The 23,153-nt window shown below is 45.0% G+C and overlaps 1 protein-coding gene across 1 annotated transcript in view; it reads left to right on the top strand.

The window, feature by feature from the left end:
* LOC126266677 (lachesin-like) overlaps nucleotides 1-23,153 on the top strand; it is an 890,041-nt gene that overhangs the window by 729,868 nt on the left and 137,020 nt on the right. Inside the window, exon 5 of the mRNA XM_049971099.1 lies at nucleotides 3,948-4,140. Within this exon, the coding sequence (XP_049827056.1) occupies nucleotides 3,948-4,140 (193 nt within the window). The remainder of the gene's footprint in view (nucleotides 1-3,947; nucleotides 4,141-23,153) is intronic.

Below are 23,153 nucleotides of genomic sequence, written 5' to 3' on the forward strand. Positions count from 1 at the left end.
AATTGCTTTTTAGTGTTGCGATTTTTTTCTGTCAGTCTAGGATTAAATGAAATGTAAGGTATTTTAGAAAATAAAGTAACAAATGATTTCGGAATGGCTACAAGGCTGAAACTTTTGCGGGTTCAGAATGAAATGAGTGAAATGGCGGAAATATTATCATCCAAATTACACGTTATTTGTAGGAAATTTTAACATAATCTGTTATGTATTACACAGGGTCTCTGTCCTAAGGGTAGTCACGCACATTTTCTCTGGTGTTTCAGCAGATACTTGTAGTTTAGTTTTGCATTGTGTAGCTGGAAGCACCTCAAACAAATAGTGCTCATCGTGTCTTTCATGTGACGCCTGGTGTTGATGCAAAGAGGTGGTTGTTTTCAGTTACAAAGGAAATGAGTTTTTAAGCTGAATGTTACGTATTCATTCGTCATAACAGATTAGTCTACTCCGATAAAAAATTCGTTTTATTGGTATCTATTAGCAGCCACAGCAAAACACGTAGAATAACCAGAATTCCAGCAGCAGCTGCACTGGCGTGGCCTACGCTGACGACTACCATCAAGCATCCAGCGTTACTAAGTCACTGCTGGATTGCCATTTACTCACGGTGTTTTATTATCTCTGTTAATATGTACCAATAATACGAATACGAGACTAGACTAGTTGGGGAGCGCTCAATGGAATGTGCACGTACAATTCCAATTTAAAAATAATTATATTTGTAATGGGAAAAGCACAAAGGTTTGTGTTGTCACTGGGTTTGTGTGAAAGATGTGACAAGAAGCAATTATTTGGACTGACCCCAGCAATGCCAACACTAAATTGTGAATGTCTGCCAAAACACCAAAGAAAATGCGCCTGACGGCCCTTAGGAGAGACACTTGATATATATAAAGCAGTGTGTATGTATGTATGTGTGTATGTATGTCCAGAATTTCCTCCCATGTCCCTAGACCGTTTTCAGTCAAAATCGGCAGAAAAACAGCAGGCCTCATGAGTATCAGCACTGTCCATTTTACACTCCTGGAAATTGAAATAAGAACACCGTGAATTCATTGTCCCAGGAAGGGGAAACTTTATTGACACATTCCTGGGGTCAGATACATCACATGATCACACTGACAGAACCACAGGCACATAGACACAGACAACAGAGCATGCACAATGTCGGCACTAGTACAGTGTATATCCACCTTTCACAGCAATGCAGGCTGCTATTCTCCCATGGAGACGATCGTAGAGATGCTGGATGTAGTCCTGTGGAATTGCTTGCCATGCCATTTCCACCTGGCGCCTCAGTTGGACCAGCGTTCGTGCTGGACGTGCAGACCGCGTGAGACGACGCTTCATCCAGTCCCAAACATGCTCAATGGGGGACAGATCCAGAGATCTTGCTGGCCAGGGTAGTTGACTTACACCTTCTAGAGCACGTTGGGTGGCACGGGATACATGCGGACGTGCATTGTCCTGTTGGAACAGCAAGTTCCCTTGCCGGTCTAGGAATGGTAGAACGATGGGTTCGATGATGGTTGGATGTACCGTGCACTATTCAGTGTCCCCTCGACGATCACCAGAGGTATACGGCCAGTGTAGGAGATCGCTCCCCACACCGTGATGCCGGGTGTTGGCCCTGTGTGCCTCGGTCGTATGCAGTCCTGATTGTGAAGCTCACCTGCACGGCGCCAAACACACATACGACCATCATTGGCACCAAGGCAGAAGCGACTCTCATCGCTGAAGACGACACGTCTCCATTTGTCCCTCTATTCACGCCTGTCGCGACACCACTGGAGGCGGGCTGCACGATGTTGGGGCGTGAGCGGAAGACGGCCTAACGGTGTGCGGGACCGTAGCCCAGCTTCATGGAGACGGTTGCGAATGGTCCTCGCCGATACCCCAGGAGCAACAGTGTCCCTAAATTGCTGGGAAGTGGCGGTGCGGTCCTCTACGGCACTGCTTAGGATCCTACGGTCTTGGCGTGCATCCGTGCGTCGCTGCGGTCCGGTCCCAGGTTGACGGGCACGTGCACCTTCCGCCGACCACTGGCGACAACATCGATGTACTGTGGAGACCTCACGCCCCACGTGTTAAGCAATTCGGCGGTACGTCCACCCGGCCTCCCGCATGCCCACTATACGCCCTCGCTCAAAGTCTGTCAACTGCACATACGGTTCACATCCACGCTGTCGCGGCATGCTACCAGTGTTAAAGACTGCGATGGAGCTCCGTACGTCACGGCAAACTGGCTGTCACTGACGGCGGCGGTGCACAAATGCTGCGCAGCTAGCGCCATTCGACGGCCAACACCTCGGTTCCTGGTGTGCCCGCTGTGCCGTGCGTGTGATCATTGCTTGTACAGCCCTCTCGCAGTGTCAGGAGCAAGTATGGTGGGTCTGACACACCGGTGTCAATGTGTTCTTTTTTCCATTTCCAGGAGTGTATAAAGCAGTGTGTATGTATGTATGTCCAGCATCTCCTTCCATGTCCCTAGACCGTTTACAATCAAAATCGTCAGAAAAACAGAAGGCCTCATGAGTATCAGCACTGTCCATTTTATAATCTCCTAACTCTAATAGGAGCAGAGATGTGGACGTAAACGACCTTCTTTCTGCCTCTAATATATAGGCCGCCCTGCACAACAGGTACGTTGTGTGGGAAGAGTCCTTCCTGTCAAATCAGTCTGCTTGGCAGGGCAGCCTACATGTCAGGGCCAAAAAATGGTATTTAAAGCTCATATGTAGGTTGCTACGAATTACAAATATGTTGTGCTTTATCGACTTGCTTTGCATAGTGTTATGTGCATGAGTGTCAAATAAATATTTTAAAGCCCCTGATGAGTAGGTTGCCCTGCATGCCAATTGTGGGAGTAGTATTAGCCTCAGTTATTGAAGTGTATTGCAGGGACATCTTCAACTTTTGTAGTCCTGTCTTTCTCAGTTCCGTGTAATATCACGGTATATTTATAATTTTTACTTATGGACCGTCTGACAGCAATTGAACATAACACAATTTTAGTGCCATACGCGTTTCGTCGTTATTTTCTGCAAGGCATCATCAGTGGCAGGTTGCGTGGATATTGTGCACACAACCTGCCACTAATGATGCCTTGCAGAAAATAAAGACGAAACGTGTATGGCACTAAAATTGTGTTATATTCAATTGCTGTCAGACGGTCCATACGTAAAAATTATCAATATACCATGTATTGCAGGGGTCTATAAGTGTCAATGAGAGTGGCTGGGGACTGGTTGACAAGGGGCAGGAGGAGATGAACGGGCAGAGGTGAGGGATGAAAATCACAGAGAGAGAGGAGCAGGGGTGATGCTTGATACAGATGTGTGATGGAGAAGGGTAGTGAACGAGTGGAAATAGAAGAGGGGGAAGCAGAGATAGTAAGACATTGGGGGTGGAGTACTTGGTCAAAGGGATGGAGAGGAAGATTTAGTCGAAAGGATGGGGTGGAGGAAATTGACAGAGAGGGGGGGGGGGGGGGGAGAAGATGGTGAAGAGACAAAGAGAGATTGAGGAGGAGGTGACTGATAGTTGGAGGATGAAGTGGACAGATAGTTGGGGAAAGGCTGGACACAGGGAGGGAGAAGAAGACGAGGTTTTTTCAGTGCCAGTGTTGAACGCATATTGTAGAGGAGCTGCAGTAAAAGAGGTAGTGCGTACAGTGAAATGAAAAAGAATTCAATTTAGTCCAACAGTCAGTCGAAAGATTTTATACTGCTCTGTGTACTATTATTTTGATGCTAGTACACAACCTTTGAAGTGCATATTGCTTTGTCAGGAATACTTAGAGTAAAGAATCTGTGGACCACTCAGGACCAAACCTGACTCAAAGGGTTATTAGTGACACTTGTTAACCCAAATGTGCGATTAAGTGTTCCTGTCTGAGCATGCAGATGTAGACCTAAGACACTTTTCTGCTGCTGTCACGCCGGCCGCAGATGGGCCACCTGGACGTGGTGGTGCCGCCCGACATCCTGAGCAACGGCTCCACGGACAGCGCGACGGCGCCGGAGGGCGGCACCGTGCGGCTGCGCTGCGTCGCCACCGGCGTGCCGCCGTCGCGGGTCACCTGGCGGCGCGAGGACGCCAAGGAGATCGTGCTGCGCCAGGAGGGCGGCCGCGACAAGCAGAGTGAGTCCCGGCCCCACCTGTTCACTGTCTCACTTGTTACCTACATTTTGAGAGCTGAAGACTTAAACTGATGAAATTGCGAATAGGACGTACAATTAAAGAGAGGTCACCTGAGTAAGTTGAAAGAGTCAGAGGTTCTTGAGACATACCGTGGGAGCATTGGGCAACGACAGACTGAAACAGGTGATAGGAACAGTAGAGGACGAATCGGTAGCTTTGCGAAACGAAATAGCATACGCAGCAGAAATGAAACAGGTAGAAAGTCAATACCTAGTAGAAATTTGTCGATATCGCAGGAGATTAAAAGATGCAGCAAATGATGCAGGCGTAAGGGAATACAAGTGTCTAAAAAATGAGACTGACAGGAAGTGCAAATGATTCTGTTTTGTTTTGATTCGTTCTTCGATATGTAGAAAACACGAATTTAACAAAACGAACAGTTCTTGTTTCTCAATAATACGTTTTAAGCCCTCAAAAGCGCTCATTATCTGATTTACATACAAGTTAATATTCCGTTGAGAAGCTCCCCATTTCAGCGACTACTTGCATGCTGCGAAGGAGGGAGCCTGTGTGGTGAGTAATAAATTTATTTTTGCCATCTTTTCGATGGCAGCAATGGCGACTTTCTATAGGTCATCGCGGATTTCTGGTAGAGGGATATGAGTCCTTAACCATATCCAGCCACCAGTACTGTAAAGTTCTCCAGTCCATGGGAAAAAATCTAGCCCTAAACTACGACAAACACACGCCCACTGCGCCATGAGTAGTAGGTGTGTTTGGGGACTGAACGAACACCATGGGGCCAATGTACAATTACTGGACCATCATATGCTTTTGAAAATACTGATTCGTCGGAAAAAAATATGTACTGTAGTCACAGTAGGTATTTTTTTCATCAAAAGCTGTTAGTAAATTCAAAGATCATTACGGAGAATTCGCTTAACTGTCTCATATTAACTTTGTAGTCCAGCCTCAGCCTCCCAATATCTGCGCCGAACAGAGACAACCGATTGAGGAGCACCTTTTACCGTGGTTGAGAAAGGATTCTGTCGGGCTGAGTTTATAAGTTAATTATCCTAGACTATTGTGAAACATAAACTTCCATTTCCCACACGCTCACTGGATTTTCCAGTACCGGGATTTCGTTTTGTCTGTTATCGCACAGAGTGTTCAGGCACGACATACGGTGCCCCAGTCTCCAACGCCGTCAAACTCTCGTCCTCCACAACACTGAAGACGTGATCACGAATAGCCACGTATCAGTGCTGCTTGGCTACTGAAAAAGTGGCAGGACTCGAACTGCGGTGCTTCAGGTGTTTGACCTAGAATCTTGTATTGTCGTTGGCTTTTAGAGAATTAATGGTGCTACGACAGATATTGGATCTTCCATATCTCCTCTGTTAATTATAGTTAGTAAGCGTAGCAGACAGGTGAGGAATCGGTCAAACAAGTGTTTTGTTAGCCATGTCTTTCGTTACGGAAATACATTTCCCTAAGATTCTGTCAAAAAATCTCAGTCTGAGATGCACATTTCTTACAGATTGTCTTATATGGTCATTCCACTTTATGTCGGGATGGTTAATCCTTGGTATTTTACGGTAGTTACTGTTTCCAGTGAATTGTCCCCAGTAGTGTTATCGTACGGTAGTGATTCCGTCGCCTGTTTTATGTGCAATACATTACATTTTCAGGGTCAACTGCCGATTCCTGCAAGTTTTTCCTGCAATCCTGTACATTCACCTGGATTTGTTACCTTTCTAAAGCAATCATATCATCAGAAAACGGCTTCATGGAGCTTTCTTCATTATCCCCTAGTCACAGGTACACAAACACGCATACACGAGTATATGTTTTGGAAGCTAACACTTCTTCCATAATTATATTTGCTTTGTTAATTCAGATCACCTTCCTTGCCTGTTGTATTAGTGATTAAGATAGAATAAGAATCAAATATGTCTCCGTTGAGGGACAGTATGATTTCATCCAAGTAGTAACATATTATAAGCGAACATGTGGTGGAAAGTGACTTAGCGATGTGCATACAGCAAGCGAACCAATTTCGCATGACTCAGCTTCCAGATGGACAAACACAGAAAGGATATTACTGTGCAGGTACGGGATATGGAAGAATATCTTCGGGAATGCTCGGCATAATTTTGCATAATCTGTGGAATGCCTCTCTAAATTCCAATGACAGAATTTTATGTCCCTTTTGGATAGCAATGGTAACAGGTTAACGAACCTTTACAGTAGAAATCACAACATTCATAATAAACGCCTGGTAGTCGCCTAACACACGTTGGATTGGTTTTAGTGAGATATTAATTTAAGACATCAGGGAATGCACTCATTGTCAATAGACTGAGGTAATAAGTGTGATAAAATATAGGGGTCTTCTTCCTTCACGTTCGTCAAAGAAAGGCATGCCATTCTGTTATTTACTGATCACTGGGTAACACAATGGTAACAGAATCGGGAGGGAGCACTACCTCGTGGGAAACCTGACGTCCGCGGAACTCTTACAAGTTTCGAAAAGTCACTGTTATGTCATAGTCCCCAACCCCAAAATAGCTATTCATTCTGCCCGCCATTCCGAGCTGCATGCACTTCATCGTGACAATAACTAATAGCATGAGAATCATGAACACCCACTCCTTACTGAGGCCAACACAGAACCTTGTCTCAACGAACAACAGTATACCAACCAAAACGAAATAAGACTAAGCCTTTACACACACAAGATGACTAATTACATGGATGTTGCAATATGTGGCGTCAGACAATAATCAACTACAAGAGAATACGAATTTAAATGTGACTGATGCAATGATCAAGATTCACCTCTCTATATTTTCGTAAGCACGACAAAATTTCATCACAAATGGAGTAAATAAATTTAGATATTTACCTAGCATAATTAGACTAGAGGAAAAGTGAAAAGGACAATAAACCATAAAATTAACACATTCTGACACATTCCTCTCAAGACTTTACAGCACCGCTCTGAAAAGTACATCTGTCAACTTACCGCACCAACCATGAAGTGTCTGAAACCGCTTTTGCTTAAAACTGGTGGTAGGTAGATTCGTTGAGTCTGTAACGTTCACCCACCTCCCTCGCTCCAGGTTTAGCTTCTTCGTCGTTATTATAGTCTGCTCTCTTCTGTGACGTGTCTAAAACGACACTAGCTGGAGAATCATCTGTTTAAAAAGTGGTGGGGAGAGATTCCTTGACTTAGCAATGCCCAGCCAACTCTCTCACCCATGAAGCACTTCTCATTCTTACCTTTACATCCGTCGCTTTTTTCTACGTTAAGGGCGACGTGCTGAATTCTGTATGCAGGGAAGTTCCTATTACAGTCACAGATCTGGTCCGATATTCGATATTTTGTTCATTAACAATCGCGCGGAACCGTGCCATGTGCCTTAGATAAAACCAAGAACTCGGCGTCAACGTTCCCAACGATGTCTACAGTGTTCTGCATCTCATGGGCGAACAGATACAGCTGAGTTTCGCAAGACCTCCGTTTGTGCAATCATTTTTCTTTCCCACAGAGGAGTATTTTGTTTTTCAGAAACGTCTTAATTCGAGGGCACAGAACGTCTATCACAATTCTTGGACAAGCTGACATCAGCGATATACGACTGTAATTGTCTGCACTCTCCAACAACATTTTTTGGAAGTGGGAATCACGTGCACTTTGTACAGTTGCTAGACACCAACTGTAGCCACAGTGACCTTCGATAAACTCCTACTAGGTGGCGACCGTATTCGTTCAAATAATCTCTGCAGAATCGCACATATTTCTCAAATTTTTCAGGATTCCATGCCGTTACTGTGTGACTGTTGTTGCTTTTCTGTTCCACCACAAATAATCTTCGTTATTTTACTGTCTAAAAACCGCCACGCTTGCTATCGAAAGTTATCTGCACGCCTTTGGAATTTAGGGATGTATTACATATAGCATGTACAATCGAAAACAAAACAAAAAAGAAAAGAAATAGAAACGAACGCATCACGAAGGAATTATCCGAATGGGACCAAAGTCGGTAGACTTGATGTACAGGTACAGAAAAATAAACAATTACAATTCCAGAAAAAACTGTATAATTTACTCGTGAGAAAGTGCTTCACAAACTGAGCAAGTCAATAACGTATTGGTTCTCCTCTGACTCTTATGCAAGCAGTTATTCGGCTTGGCATAGATTGATAGAGGCCCTGGAAGACCTCCTGAGGGATATCGTGCCGAATTCTGTCCAACTGGCGCGTGAGATTGTCAAAATACTGAGCTGATTGCAGGGTCCTGCCCTTAATGCCCCAAACGTTCAGGGAAAGATCCAGTGACCTTGCTGGCCGAGATAGGATTTCGCAAGCCAAAGACAAGCAGCAGAAACCGTCGCTGTGTGCGGGCAGGAATTATCTTGCTAAAATACAAGCCCAAGATGGTTTATCATGAAGGGAAACGAAACGGGAAGTAGAATATCGTCAATGTATTGGTGTGCTGTAAGCGTGAATCGGATGGCAACCAAAGCGGTCATGGTGTGAAATGAAGTAGCACCGCAGACCAGCAGTCCTGGTTTTCAGTCCGGACGGAGGACGACAGTCAAGGTGGTACCAAACAGCTGTCTGTGGTGTCTCCAGGCACGTCTTCCTTGGTCATCGAGACTCAGCTCAAAGCGGGACTCAGCACTGAGCTCAATTCTACTCCAGAGCATGAGATTCCAGACCGAATGTGCCCGATACCACTGCAAATGGGATTGTTAGTATTCAGAGGTAAGTGGCAGTATGAGCAAGGGGCAAGGTGGGCTCGACCACCTTTCTACGAGCAGCCTTTTATGGTCCTTGTGGTCAGTGGAAAACCGATTCCACGTTGGCTCAATAACGAATCCGGGACTCTGAGTGTCTCTCTGACGATTGATCTGTCCTCACATCCTGCCGTCTCTCTAGGTCGCATGCTCCCTTGTTGACGCTGTGCTGAGCCACGGTTTACCCATTCCTGCTAATATCGTCGAATCATCGCATCGCTCCTATTCGAATGTTGAGTGATTCGCCGATTACTTCAACCAGCTTCCACTCGTCCTCACTCAGATGCTGACATCCTCGGATATTGTCCACAAGCTTATCTGCCAGCAGGAATCATATTCAAAAAGAATTTTTTCTTTGCATCGACACTTTCTGTTTACCATCCTTATCAGCTGTATTGTGAAATGACGCTGCAACATCAGACATTCACCAATCGACCGCTTAAGTTTAAAGTATTGGATTTTCCGTCGATATCTGTATGAATATCTGTGAATATCTGTTTGTGACCAATTTGATTAGCTCTTCAAGGGGCGGCGTTTCTTTTCTCTGTCTTCGTGTATACGTCGTACTCCAAGAGGTGGAAGGAAAAAATTGGTTACAAATTTTCTTGCGTTCAGGCGTTAAGTTACGCACAGTGAGACATGCCACTGATAAGTACAATCGCTGACCTCCTTCATTGTCAATGTACGTGTTTCACCAATCATGAGAATTGAGTAATAGGAGAATGAGGTTAGGAGAGAAGGTGTATGGATAAGGTCGTTTATTTAAGAACGCTGGGTGAAAACCGCATGGTGATGCGAGTTGCGGATCGCGAGATATTTCTGTTTCAATTACGTACTAAAATCAGAATTTGTGGCAGGACACTGAAGCCGGACGCAGCCATTGTTGCGAGTTGTGGTGACAGAGGGTTAAAAAAAAGGCTATGTCATCATGGCAGGGTTTAAAGTGCGTCGTCTGGAAACTTTTGGGGCGCTTATAAAGGACAAAAAGTAAAATACATCCCTTGGAAACAAGCAGCCGGACGAGTCCAAGATGTGGCCGACCGAGGGAAGAAGAATAATCGATCATGAAAACACATTTACAAAAGTAAGCATGAAGGGAGAATCATTTCAAAAAAATGGTTCAAATGGCTCTGAGCACTATGGAACTTAACTTCTGAGGTCATCAGTCCCCTAGAACTTAGAACTACTTAAACCTAACTAACCTAAGGACATCACACACATCCACGCCCGAGGCAGGATTCGAACCTGCGACCGTAGTGGTCGCGCCGTTCCAGACTGTAGCGCCTAGAACCGCTCGGCCTCAACGGCCGGCAGAATTATTTCAGATTTTCGGAAGAGTTCCCACTAGAAGAATCGATGCAGCTACAGTACAACTTAGATAGGAAAATTGTTAGTAAAGTGGATGGAATGACGTCAACATAGCCTAAAGTGTTAAAAGTCGGCCGGCCGACGTGGCCGAACGGTTCTAGGCGCTACAATCTGGAACCGCGCGATCGCTACGGTCGCAGGTTCGAATTCTATCTCGGGCATGGATCTGTGGGATATCCTTAGGTTAGTTAGGTTTAACTAGTTCTAAGTTCTAGGGACTGATGACCTCAAACGTTAAGTCCCATAGTGCTCAGAGCCATTTTAACCATTTTTTTTAAATAATTCTACCTTGATGCTTACTTTTGTAAATGTTTTTTTCCTGATCGATTATTCTTCTTCCCTCGGTCGGCCACATCTTGGACTCGTCCGGCTGCTTGTTTCCAAGGGATGTGTTTTACTTTTTGTCCTTTATAAGCGCCCAAAAATTTCCAGACGACGCTGTTTAAACCCTGATAAACCACTGTACAAAGAAGAACACGTCGGGGCATCGCTGAGGTCGCACCTATATTAGATGGAAGTGTAAGTTAAACTAAACTCCGTCCGAACAGGCCTTGGAAGGCCCAAAGATACCGACCGACCGCCTTGTCAGCCTCAGTCCACAGGTGTCACTGGATGCGGATATAGAGGGGCATGCGGTCAGCACACCGCTCTCCCGGCCGTATGTCAGTTTACGAGACCGGGGCCGCTACTTCTCAATCAAGTAGCCTCTCAGTTTGCCTCACAGGGGCTGAATGCACCCCGCTTGCCAACAGCGCTCGGCAGACCGGATGCTAACCCGTGAAAGTATTAGTCCAGCCCGTCAGCGTTTAACTTCAGTGATCTGACGGGAAGCGATGTTACCACTGCGGCAAGGCCGTTGGCTAGATGGAAGTCTACCTTACTTAAATAATAAGCTTCTTATTTGTTTATTGGATGTTGACTAAGTGTGAATGCACAGAATCGCGTTGTCAGTGTTCTTAATTGGTGCTTCAAAATATATTTTTGCTCGTGACAATATCTAGAGATTTGGAAATTTGTCTACTGAAAAACTCTTATGGCTTTGTCGGCAAGCAGGACAGTATTGATTAGCTAGTTGTGTACCATCTCATAGTTGAGATGAATTGTCATGGACTTCTGGTCACGATAGTTGGATTAGCAGTCTGTGCCTTGGAAAACTAGTGTGACTTATTGCCGACAGGTCTCAAAACTATCCTTGTGTTTCGTGTATGAGTCCCAGGTGACGGAGCATAAAATGATTTATTAGGTAGCTTGGTAGAACGGAACTGTTAGCCGGAATTAGTTTCAGTCCCACAAACTTCTTGAATTTTGAGAAGTACTGTTGTCAGCCTTACGTAAATAATGAAATGTAAATGGGGCGGTCAAATAAAAATTTTTTGGATCGAAAAAGTAAGTAGACAGTTTGTTATTTCTAGACTAATCAGCTAAACTATTAATAAATTTATCGTACTTTCAGACAAGACAGTCAGTGCCTGCATGGAAAAAGGTTTGTAGTTACCTATGGAACCATGATTGTACCCAGGAGTGCACCTCTTCATTCGAAGCCAATGACGGCCACGAATGTCCTTCTTCAGGCTCAAACATATAGAGATCCAATGGAGAGAGATAGGGTCTGTGTGAAGCATGTGTCAGAGTCAGTGCTTCGCAGCGAAACTTTTGCAGCCTAGTCGAAATAACGGATATGCCAGTTTCGGAAAATCATGACGATCTTCTTTGACTGCAAGGGCCCACTGTTCATTGACTTCCGGGAACATGGCATCATGATAAACACACAGCAGCACGTGTACACCGCTAAAACTGAATCATGCCATGAAGTCAAAACGCCCTGAAATATTAACGGATTGCGTTATCCTGTAATAACGGCCCACATGTTCCCAAGGTTGTTTCGTCAACGCTGCAGAAGTTTCTCTTGAAAGCCCTTACACATCCTCCATTTAGTCCCTATCCTCTCCATGCGATTTCATTATTTTAGTGGTCCTGAAAAAGGATATTCTTGGCCGTCGATTTGCTTTGGCGAAGAGGTGCAGGCCAGAGTACAACCACGGCTATGTATGCAACCGCAGTTATGGCGTTTACGTTTGAAATAATAAACAGTTTACTTACTTTCCTCAATCTGTTTGGGTTTCCATTTAACTGTTCCTTATATGTCACATTAAGTGGTGGACAAAGGGCAGCAATGATACATTTGATTTCACCACATTATATTGTTCTTTCTTTAATGATGTATCATCCATTTCCGGACTATAGTTGTATGTATCAAGAGTGCAATCATGTACTCATATGGGAGTGCAACGTAAAAGCAACTGAATTACAGATAAGCACAGGCAGTTTAACATGGCGAGGAAGAGCGCCTGGATTTGAAGTATACAGCATCTGAAGGCAAGCCAAATCTAAACAGACGCAGACTCCCCAAGATTGGCGATCCTTTGTAGAAGCTCGAAACGTAGCGCGGACATCAATGCGAGACGCCTATAACAGTTTCCACAACGAAACTTTGTCTCGAGACCTGGCAGAAAATCCAGAGATTCTGGTCGTATGTGAAGTATGTTAGCGGCAAGAAACAATCAGTGCCTTCTCTGCGATAACAATGTAGATACTATCGAAGACAGTGCTGCCAAAGCATATTTACTAAGCAAAGCCCTCCGAAATGCCTTCACAAAAGAAGACGAAGTAAATATTCCAGAATTCGAATCCTGAGTAAAGTAGAAGTAAATATCTTCGGAGTAATGAAGCAAACTCAAATCACTAAATAAAAGCGAGTCTTCTGGTCCAGACTGCATACCAATTATGTTCCTTTCGGAGTATGCTGATGCATTAGCTCCATACGTAACAATCATATACAACCGTTCGCTCGACGAAAGATCCGTACCCAAAGACCGGAAAGTTGCACAGGTCACACCAATATTCAAGAAACGTAGTAGAAGTAATCCACCAAATTGCAGGCCCATATCGTTAACGTCGATCTGCAGCACGGTTGTAGAACATATATTGTGTTTGAACATTATGAATTACCTCGAACGAAATGGTCTATTGACACACAGTCAACATGGGTTTAGAAAACATCGTTCCTGTGATACACAACTAGCCCTTTATTCACATGAAGTGCTGAGTGCTATTCACAAGGGATTTCAGATCGATTCCGTATTCCTGGATTTCGAGAAGGCTTTTGACACTGTACCACACAAGCGGCTCGTAGTAAAATTGGGTGCTTATGGAATATCGTCTCAGTTATGCAACTGGATTTGCGATTTCCTGTCAGAGAGCTCACAGTTCGTAGTAATTGACGGAAAGTCATGGAGTGAAGCAGAAGTGATTTCAGGCGTTCCCCAAGGTAGTGCTATAGGCCCTTTGCTGTTCCTTATCTATATAAACGATTTGGGAGACAATCTGAGCAGCCGTCTTCGGTTGTTTCCAGATGACGCTGTCGTTTATAGACTAATAAAGTCATCAGAAGATAAAAACAAATTGCAAAACGATTTAGAAAAAGTATCTGAATGGTGCAAAAAGTTGCAGTTGACCCTAAATAACGAAAAGTGTGAGATCATCCACATGAGTGCTAAAAGGAACTCGCTAACCTTCAGTTACACGATAAATGAGTCTAATCTAAAAGAAATAAATTCAACTAAATACCTAGGAATTACAATTACGAACAATTTAAATTGGAAAGAACACATAGAAAATGTTGTGGGGGGAGCTAACTAAAGGCTGCGTTTTATTGGAAGGACACTTAGAAAATGTAGCAGATATACTAATGAGAGTGCTTACACTACGCTTGTCCGTCCTCTTTTAGAATACTGCTGTGCGGTGTAGGATACTTACCAGGTAGGACTGACGGAGTACATATAAAAAGTTTAAACAAAGGCACCACGTTTTGTATTACCGCGAAATATGAGAGAGTTTCACAGAAATGATACAGGATTTGGGCTGTAAATCATTAAAAGAAAGGCTTTTTTCGTTGAGACGGAATCTTATCACGAAACTCCCACCAACTTTCTCCTCCGAATGCGAAAATATTTTTTTGACACCGACCTACGTAGGGCGGAACGATCAACACGATAAAATTAGTTAAATCAGAGCTCGTACGGAAGGATATAGGTGTTCATTCTTTCCGCGCGCTGTACGAGATTGGATTAAAAGAGAATTGTGAAGGTGGTTAGGTGAACCCTCTGCCAGGCACTTAAATGTGATTTGCAGAGTATCCATGTCGATGTAGATGTGTTGTAACTAAATCATGCACCCATATTAGACCACAGCTTCCCTTCGTGGGCAGATCGTTGCACATTACGTTGCAGAAGAGAGTTTGTGGTTGGTCCTTTCTACAGGGGTAAACAGATATTGTGCAATACTGGAATAATTTTTAAGTACAGTTTCGTATTTGGTACTATTTATTCGAATTAACCTAAAATTTCTAGACTACATTAAATTCGTAATCGTTGGGAAGATAACCATTTTCCAACAATATCCTAACTCTCTCAAACCAAAGATGCTGTGTATACGTCTGAACAGATAAAATAAGAAATAAAAATCCGTATCACTTTATAGTGTATAGGTTTTTGCGATGAGACGACAGCATGCCAAGGTGATGACATCTTGGGTTTTCAGAAGTAAGGACCACGCATGATAACTGCATCCAAACATATTAAAATTTCACTAGTTACGACTCTTGTTCGGTTTTTACATTATATAAAGTGGAATTAGTCTCACGCAATTCTACACCGCCACCAAACTAGTAACCTACTGGGATTAAAGTCGTTTTGATGAATTGTTTCGACTATGCTCTTGTATTAAACCACCAAGCTTCTAACGATCTTCCAGTTCATTATCTGTATTCAGTAGGCTCAATCCTGTTGAGATTCTATCTTCAGACTGTAGGAAGACAGTACAGGTGTCTGGACGCTTCGGATGTTGCTCTTACTAAATAAGTGCGAGACAGGTACCAACTTTTCGAGTCACTACTATCTATCGTTTGACGCGCTGCCATGTTCCACAAGGCCAGGAGACAGGTGCCCGGTTTAAAGTTGATGGCTTTATCACGTATTCTTGAAAACAATACATAACATCACTCACTTACGTTTCACTCGATGTCCTATTTACGAGGGCTGCCCTTTCAAACAACTCATATCAAAAATCGATTTCGTAGCAAAATTAACGATTCACATCACACTGTTTTATCGTGACAACACAACACACACACACACACACACACACAGGCCCAAGCGCTTGGATATTATCTTTTCTGTAGTAAGGGATATATGGTGGTTCCCCCTACTTTGTTTGTCTGGGCTAGTTCTGCATTTTTCAAAGTCACAAGAACATGGTAACAATGTCGTAACAATAAAAAACTGACTTCTTGGAACAATAATAATAATAATAATGGCGTGTGACGAGGGCCTCCCGTCAGGTAGACCGCTCCCCTGGTGTAAGTCTTTCGATTTGACGCCACTGCGGCGACTTGCGCGTCGATGAGGATGAAATGATGACCATTAGGACAACACAACACCCAGTCCCTGAGCGGAGAAATCTCCGACACAGCCGGGAATCGAACCCGGGCCCTTAGGACTGACAGTCCGTCGCGCTGACCACTTTTTTTTGTATGACATTCCATCGCGCAGACCACTTTTTTATTTTTATTTTATTTTATTTTTTAATTTAATTTCCCCGGGCCCTCTAGGACGGCAGTCCGTCATGCTGACCATTTTTTTATGTTGTAAGAAAAAAATAAAATAAAAATAAAAACGCGGTTCCTCCGCTTTATGGTCCAACAACGTGACCACATTTTTTTTTTTTTTTTACAGGAAGGCAGGGTAAACAAAAAATCTTTATTCGTGCTATCTTAGGGATAAGAAAAGTATCGAGACAGCAAAAACAATTTGGAAACCATAAAATCAACACAAAGACCGCCCTCTTTTTTCTTTTTTTTGTGTAACAGGAATAAAGTAAATGACAATCGTAGTCACGGGCGGGAGTGAAAATGAAGTTATCATCTGCATCACAATCCCTGCAGCACACGATGTCGCATCATAAACCTGGCAGAATGCCATATAATCTTGACCATTTCTGCCAGTGTGGGCGGTGTGTATTTTTCCAGCTTCGACCATTCGAAGGACCATTATCTGAGGCGGTTTCGGTGTTTACCATCGTTGTGTGTGTGTGTGGTGATTATTTTTTTTTTCGCGTTGACATAATCCAGTCATAACTGGCGCCAACAGGTAGGTGCCAGTTTTCTTCTCAGTGTGCTATATGCCAATATAATTGAACCGCGCAGTACTGTTCTAGTCGTTCAGCTGCAGGAGTCTTCTCAGTTCTGGGACAACCCAGCTGTCGGACGGATTGTGAAAAACACTTCCTAAAAAATTGGAAAAGTAAGTCCTGTATTTCGTATGCCTGCGTATGAGCTCGTGTTGTTCTTGTAAATACATCCAATAATCCATCACGGACTTAATATCGTAGGAATACAAATATTTCGTCGCATGTCCAGCGATCCAGTTGACCGCATACGTCTTTTGTTGGGGAAAAAAGGTCTTGTCCGGTAGAAAAAGTACATCCGATGTGATTTCTGTGTAGTTAGTGCGCCGAAGGAAGGTCAGTATTCGACGCGTCAGCATCCAGACGTTCCTCGCTGCGCCACACACTAAACCATGTTCTTCCGTTGCTAACAGTCCACAGTTTGTGCAAAGAGGAGAATCGACCATATGAATTGTATGTAATTGACTCCTGGTCACAAGTTTACGGTTTATAAGAATATACCACACCGATCTCGCTGCTGTTGACAGTAATGGAGTATGCACTGCACACCAAATGTGGTTCCACGTTCTCGACGGGTATTTCAATTCCATTATATTGCGGCCATGTTGATCAATCAAGCATTTATAGATCTCCAGTGTCGTGGGTATCCTCGTCGAAGGTACTTTCAGACGAACATAACTGTAATGAACAAGAAATGAGACAACGTGTGCAAGAGAAGGTGAAATATTGCCCACCGCAATAGGGGGTTCGTACGAAGGCGGAACAAGTACTTCTATCAGAGCTGACGTCATGGTATGCTTTCTTTGTTGCCAATTTCGTATCATCACTCGCATGTAAAGCGCCAGAGCTTTGTTTCTCACGTTTGTGAGGTTGAGGCCACCGTGCCGGAACTGTAGCGTTAATGTATCATATTTGATCTTAAATAACATCCCAGTACTAACATAGTAACCAAATGCAGCCATGAGGCGGTCTGCAATACCCTTCGGTATTGGTAGGATCTGCGCTAAATGGGGCAGTCATGACGCTATGTGAACGTTGGTGTATTCCACACGTTGGATCATGTCAAAGGCTCTCAGTGAGTTGTTGCGTATCGTGACGAACATTCTGCAGAAGCCGCCGAGAACTCGCCGCCGCTGACCGCCGTAGTCAACGGGTAAAGGTAATCCCCAGATATCTCAGCGATTCCACCGTCTGAAACGGTCCCGATACGTCTTCCAGACCCCGTCCAATGTGCATAATTTTGGATTTCGTCGTGTTAACGACACTGCGTGCCGTCGTCCCGTAAGAGTCTAGATGTTCAACAGCCTGACGCACTTCATGTCCTGATCTGACAAGAAGGATCAGGTCGTCCGCATATGCGCGACAAACGAAAGAGTTCTCATTAAGCGGTATCCCAGTAAGTGAGCGCCTCATAACACACATCAGCTGCTCAAGCGCTATCGCAAACAGCATCATGGAGAGCGGGCACCCTTGTCGGACTGAGCTGTCAATAGGAATCGAGCCCGCTTCCCGACCGTTTACAATCACCTTCGATGTAGCCCCTCGTATTAGCCTCATAACGATGGAGATGAAAACTGGTGGAATCGCCATTCGGCTCATGACTGACGCCAAGAAGTCATGATTTATCCTGTCGAACGCACGATCGAAGTCCACAGATATCATTGCTGCTCGCATTTTACACGTTTCCGCAAGGGCGACAAACGTCACGGTATTCACTTAATGCCGAGGAGATGTTGCTTCGCACCCCTAGGCAAGACTGATCAGGGGATATTGTCCTGGATATCGCCAGCTTCAGACGAGACGCTAGTAGTCCTGCAAAGATTTTATAGTCGGTGTTTAGCATAGTGAGGGGCCGATATTGATTAACACTGCGACTCCCCGCCATCTTCGGGATGGGAAGAAGAAAGCCCGTCACAAAATCCGACGGTAGGTGCATGTCCGGACGCATCGCCTCATTGTACATCGACACAAACTGTGGCATCATCATGTCCACGAGTTCTCGATAAAACTCTAGCGTAATCCCATCTGGCCCTGGTGATTTATGGGCCGCTCCTTCTGTGTGTGCCACCTTTATATCGTCTTCTGTGAGTGGCTCCATAAGCGCTGCCTTATCCGTCTCTGTCAGTGTCGTTTGCAGATGTTGCAGTATCTCTTCCCCCACCAGACGGTCCGTCGGTGTACCGACATAGAGGTGGCGGAAATGCTCTAAAAATTCATTTGCAATGTCCTGTTGTGTTGTCAGTTGACAGCCAACTAAACCGTGGAGCACTGTTACCAATGCTCGGCGGTAACGTTTATGTTCCCACGACACATGGTGCATCGAGGTACGTTCCCCAGTGATGGTGTCGAGACATCTTGCCCGTATTGGGATGCCACCCAGTAGTCGTCGCGTGATCGATAGGATTTGTGCCTTAAACACGATGAACATCCTCATGATGTTCTGCAGACGGCACCTGGAAGGACAGCTCACGAAGCATGGTGTAATAATAATCTCGTCTTACCCCGACCATACCGTATGAGAGCTCTTCTTATTGCCGGCTTAGTACACTCGAGTCACCATTGAAGCACGGAGGTATATGTTGGTAGATGGCGTTGACATGTGGCCCATACCTCCTCGACTCTCTGACGACATTCGGGGTCCGCCAAAAGTGACGAATTGAGCTTCCATGACCCGCGGCTTCCCCACACACTTTGCCTAGGGAGTGATATGGTACAAATGTAAGCCAGATGATCAGTAATTGGCACAGGCCATCGTTCCGTGTCGACCACCTTATGCTGTAGGCCAACCGAAACATATATTCGATCGAGTCTGTTCGCGGAGTGACTGGTATAAAAAGTATATCCCTCACGGTTCCTATGAATCATGTCCCAGGTGTCGCTTAACTCCAGATCCCGGCATAGCACATGCAATTCACGACAGGTATTGTAATGTGGTGTCTGGTCTTTTTGGGCTAAAACACAACTGAAGTCACCACCTATAATGAAATGATCGAATCTGCCGGTAAATAAGGGCACAATCTCTTCCGAATAATATCTCGCACGAGGTGCCGGAAGGGGCATGAACATTGAGAATGCGAATTCCATTAACAGTTATCGTCAGTCCTCGTGCCGAAGGTAGGTAAGCCAGGTCGCGAACTGGAATCCCGTCCTGGACCAATATCGCCGTTCCACTGTCGTTGGTCGAGTGCGGCGAGGTGTAGGAGATGTATCCATGGGCTTCCTGGAACTCAGGAATGTAAATTTCCTGCACCATCAGTATATCCACATCCGACGCGTATATCATGTCCCTAAAAAAGCGATCTAATGGTATTTACATTCACTGTCTCTATTCTGGATGCCTGGGGCAGTGTAGCTGTCATCTCCACATGATGTTAAAATGACATTGCACTTCCGCAGAGGGTCGCCCGGCGGACGTGTCCCTGCGGAATTAGGTTTCTTGAGATGCGGACGGATGCGAGTCCCCACCAGTAGAATGGTACGCATCGGTGATTTCGTCGTCCTGCTCATACCAGCTGATATTATTAGGGTGCTCCAAATTTTCCTGTGCGGCATTGATGTGGGACATCTGTTGATCTTTCGCAGCTTTAAACTCCACCGCAGAATGGGTAACAGGCCCCTGAGCGGATGCGTCGTCTGAGTGACACGACATCTTTTCACTGTTCGAATTCATATGGTCTGCGACATCCGAAGCTTGTGGTTCCAAGTCAGACATGTCCATAGTGTGAGACTCATCTGGGCTCCCAAGAAGAGAAGGGAGCGTCTCCGCAGAGTTTAGTCGGCGCTTCTTGCGGCGCTTTGGCGAACGTTGTTTGCGGGCCCTAACCTCGACCTCTGGTGTTGGCGAATCTTGCATCACCTGCGTTCTCGCCGCCGCCACAACGCCCTGGGGCCGTTCCACTTCACCTTCCATGCCTGTTGTGATGCTGTCATCCTCTTTCTGCACCACCTGTAACGTCTGGGATTGTAGGTTGGTCGGAGCCATTCCTTCTTCAGTGGGGTCCGAAGGCGCTTCAATCAACTGCGGCGTCGGTTCGATAGTGCGCTCCGACCTCGGCGTCACCTCCCCGCGAAGCGCCGCCACGTAAGTAATCGGCAGTGACGTTGGTGTAGACGGATTCTGGAGGTCTCCGCTGTGGAGTTGCACGAGCCTCCTCTGCATACACGCAGATCGAAGATGTCCTTCACCACCACACCCGGAACATGTCCGGGACTGTCCATCATAGATGACAATAGCTCGACAGCCGCCGATGTTGATGTACGATGGCACATGTTTCGTAAGGGCAATCCGTACCTGTCGGACACCATTGAGCACTGGGTACGTGCTAAAACTTGCCCAACGTTCGGCCGTATGACTGATGACTCTGCCATATGGATGGAGCGACTCAGTGACCAATGATTCTGGTACCTCGAAAGGCAGCTCGAAGACTCGAATCGTACGCAGACCCAGGCCCGAATGAGCGACTAAAACTTCGCCAATATGACCATCAGAGTGTCGGAACTGGAATCCTCGTTTGGCGGCTTAAATGATCCTGTCGCATCCTGCGTCGTCAATCATCTTTACGTAAAGAGTGCTGCTAACGATTGATAAATGAATTCCAATAATCTCCGTGTAATTAAGTTGCACTTCGTCCCTCAAGAAACGTTCGATTTCGAGAGCCTTCGGTCGTGCATACTCTTTAGAGAACGTGAACTGTAACGTGGTTTTTCGGAAATTGTGTGCCATTGCGTTCGATTCAAACAGTCACACACGCGAGTGACGACGGTGTAAACACCGCTTCTCCCGCGAACGTTCGCAGCCGGGACGTAAACAAGTCCGAACTGCTCCTCGGCTAAAGGCGGACTGTACACTCAGCTACCGGGGGCGGACATTTCTTGGAATGATTCCTGTTTTACATCTTTTCATTTTGTCTCCTTGGCGAAGTATTTATGTACATGTATGTAGATGTACCGTTAAACCTTGATAGCAGTGCAGCAAGTCCTGTGAAGCAAGAAACCTCAGTAATTCATGTATTTCTTTGACACAGTACCGTAAATGTACCTCTGTACTGAATCTTAAATGAAAGAAACAAGAAGATCGTGTTATTATTCGAAGCCACAATGACGATCTCGCTGTAGGTGTCCGACTATTGTGGCACATGAAATAAATGAAAGACATGTTTGACGTATTTTGGTCCAAAAGCGGATTCCCCGAGTAGCGGCTGCACTAAATTTTACGGAGAAGCTGCGAGCTCCGTCCGCACCGTGACTCTGTTTACGCGTTCCAGTTCGTCGCCTGCAAATTTCCAGTTTAATTACTTAATCAGCTTAAAGTGCACAGGGTGGGGTGGGGAGCGCTTCAATCGGAAACAAAGTGTCTACGTGACAGAATCTTAATCTCGCAAAGAACCAGAGTCGGAGTACTTTTATCAGAGAATGCGCAGTAGGAGCAGTAAGCAGCTTTCCAGTTTTATTCGCTTATTATTTATCAGAATGAACTTTGATTTATTTACTGAGAACTGGTGAACTGTGATCTTAGAGTTCAAAACTGGTCTATTTCTACATGAATTATAGGAGTGACGATTGTGCTTTGGCTTAACCCAAAGTGAGAACTGATTGCCTCAGTTGCTATAATTTTAATCTCTGTCAGATGAAATACTTCCAAATTAACGACCCCTTTCTTCCATCATCTTCTTCTCAGTCTTTTCCGTCGTGTCTTGTGGGATCGGCGTTGCTTTGCTGGATTCTTCCATAAATGCCTATCCAGTGCTCTTTCTCCCAGCCATCCTTTCTCCCGTAGGTCCTCTGCTACCTTGTCTTTCATTCTCAGTTTCTGTTTTTCTCTTCCCCTTGATCCTTCGATTTCTATGTCTTGATATCTTCTGCCCACAAATTACTCCCCTCTTCTCTGCGTACGTCAGTACCACCTTAGCCTAATTTCTTGGATCTTCTTCTCTATGTGCTCTACACTCACTGTTCAGCTAATGTACTCATTACTTAGTCTATTCTTTCGTGTCACTCAACTCATCCACCTTATCATTCTCATTTCTGCCAGTTACATCTTTTCCTCTTGGACCTTAGTAATTGGCCAAGTTTCTGCGCTATACAGCATCGCAGGCCTCGCCACAGACTTGTACAGCTTTCCTTTCATTCTGCAGCTAACCTTCTTGTCACACACTACTTCGCTCAGTTTTCTCAAGTTCATCCGTCCATTATTTATCATGTGCTGTATTTCGACCTCCAGTTCTCCATCACTTTGCATGTAAGAGTCTAGGTATTTAAATTTCTTGACCAGCTTCAGTTGGTCTCCTTGCGGGTTAATATGTAAATCTTTTGCATCTTTTGCACACATATACTCCGTTTTCACCGTGCTAATTCTCATTCTCCTTTCCTCTGGAGCTTTTCTCCACTGTTCAAGTTTGTCTTGAAGTACCTACTGGGTGGGTTCACTGATTACAACACCATTGGCAAACATACTGTTCCAAGGTATCCCTTTTTCACATATTTGACTAGTACATCCATGGCAAGGTGAAAGAGATATGGGCTGAGGGCAGACCCCTGATGTAGTCCTACACTCACAGGAAATGTTTTGGTTGCTCCTGCACTGCTCCTCCATAGTGT

Source organism: Schistocerca gregaria, chromosome 4 (genome assembly GCF_023897955.1).
Source record: "Schistocerca gregaria isolate iqSchGreg1 chromosome 4, iqSchGreg1.2, whole genome shotgun sequence".
In the NCBI taxonomy this organism is placed as follows: Eukaryota; Metazoa; Arthropoda; class Insecta; order Orthoptera; family Acrididae; genus Schistocerca; species Schistocerca gregaria.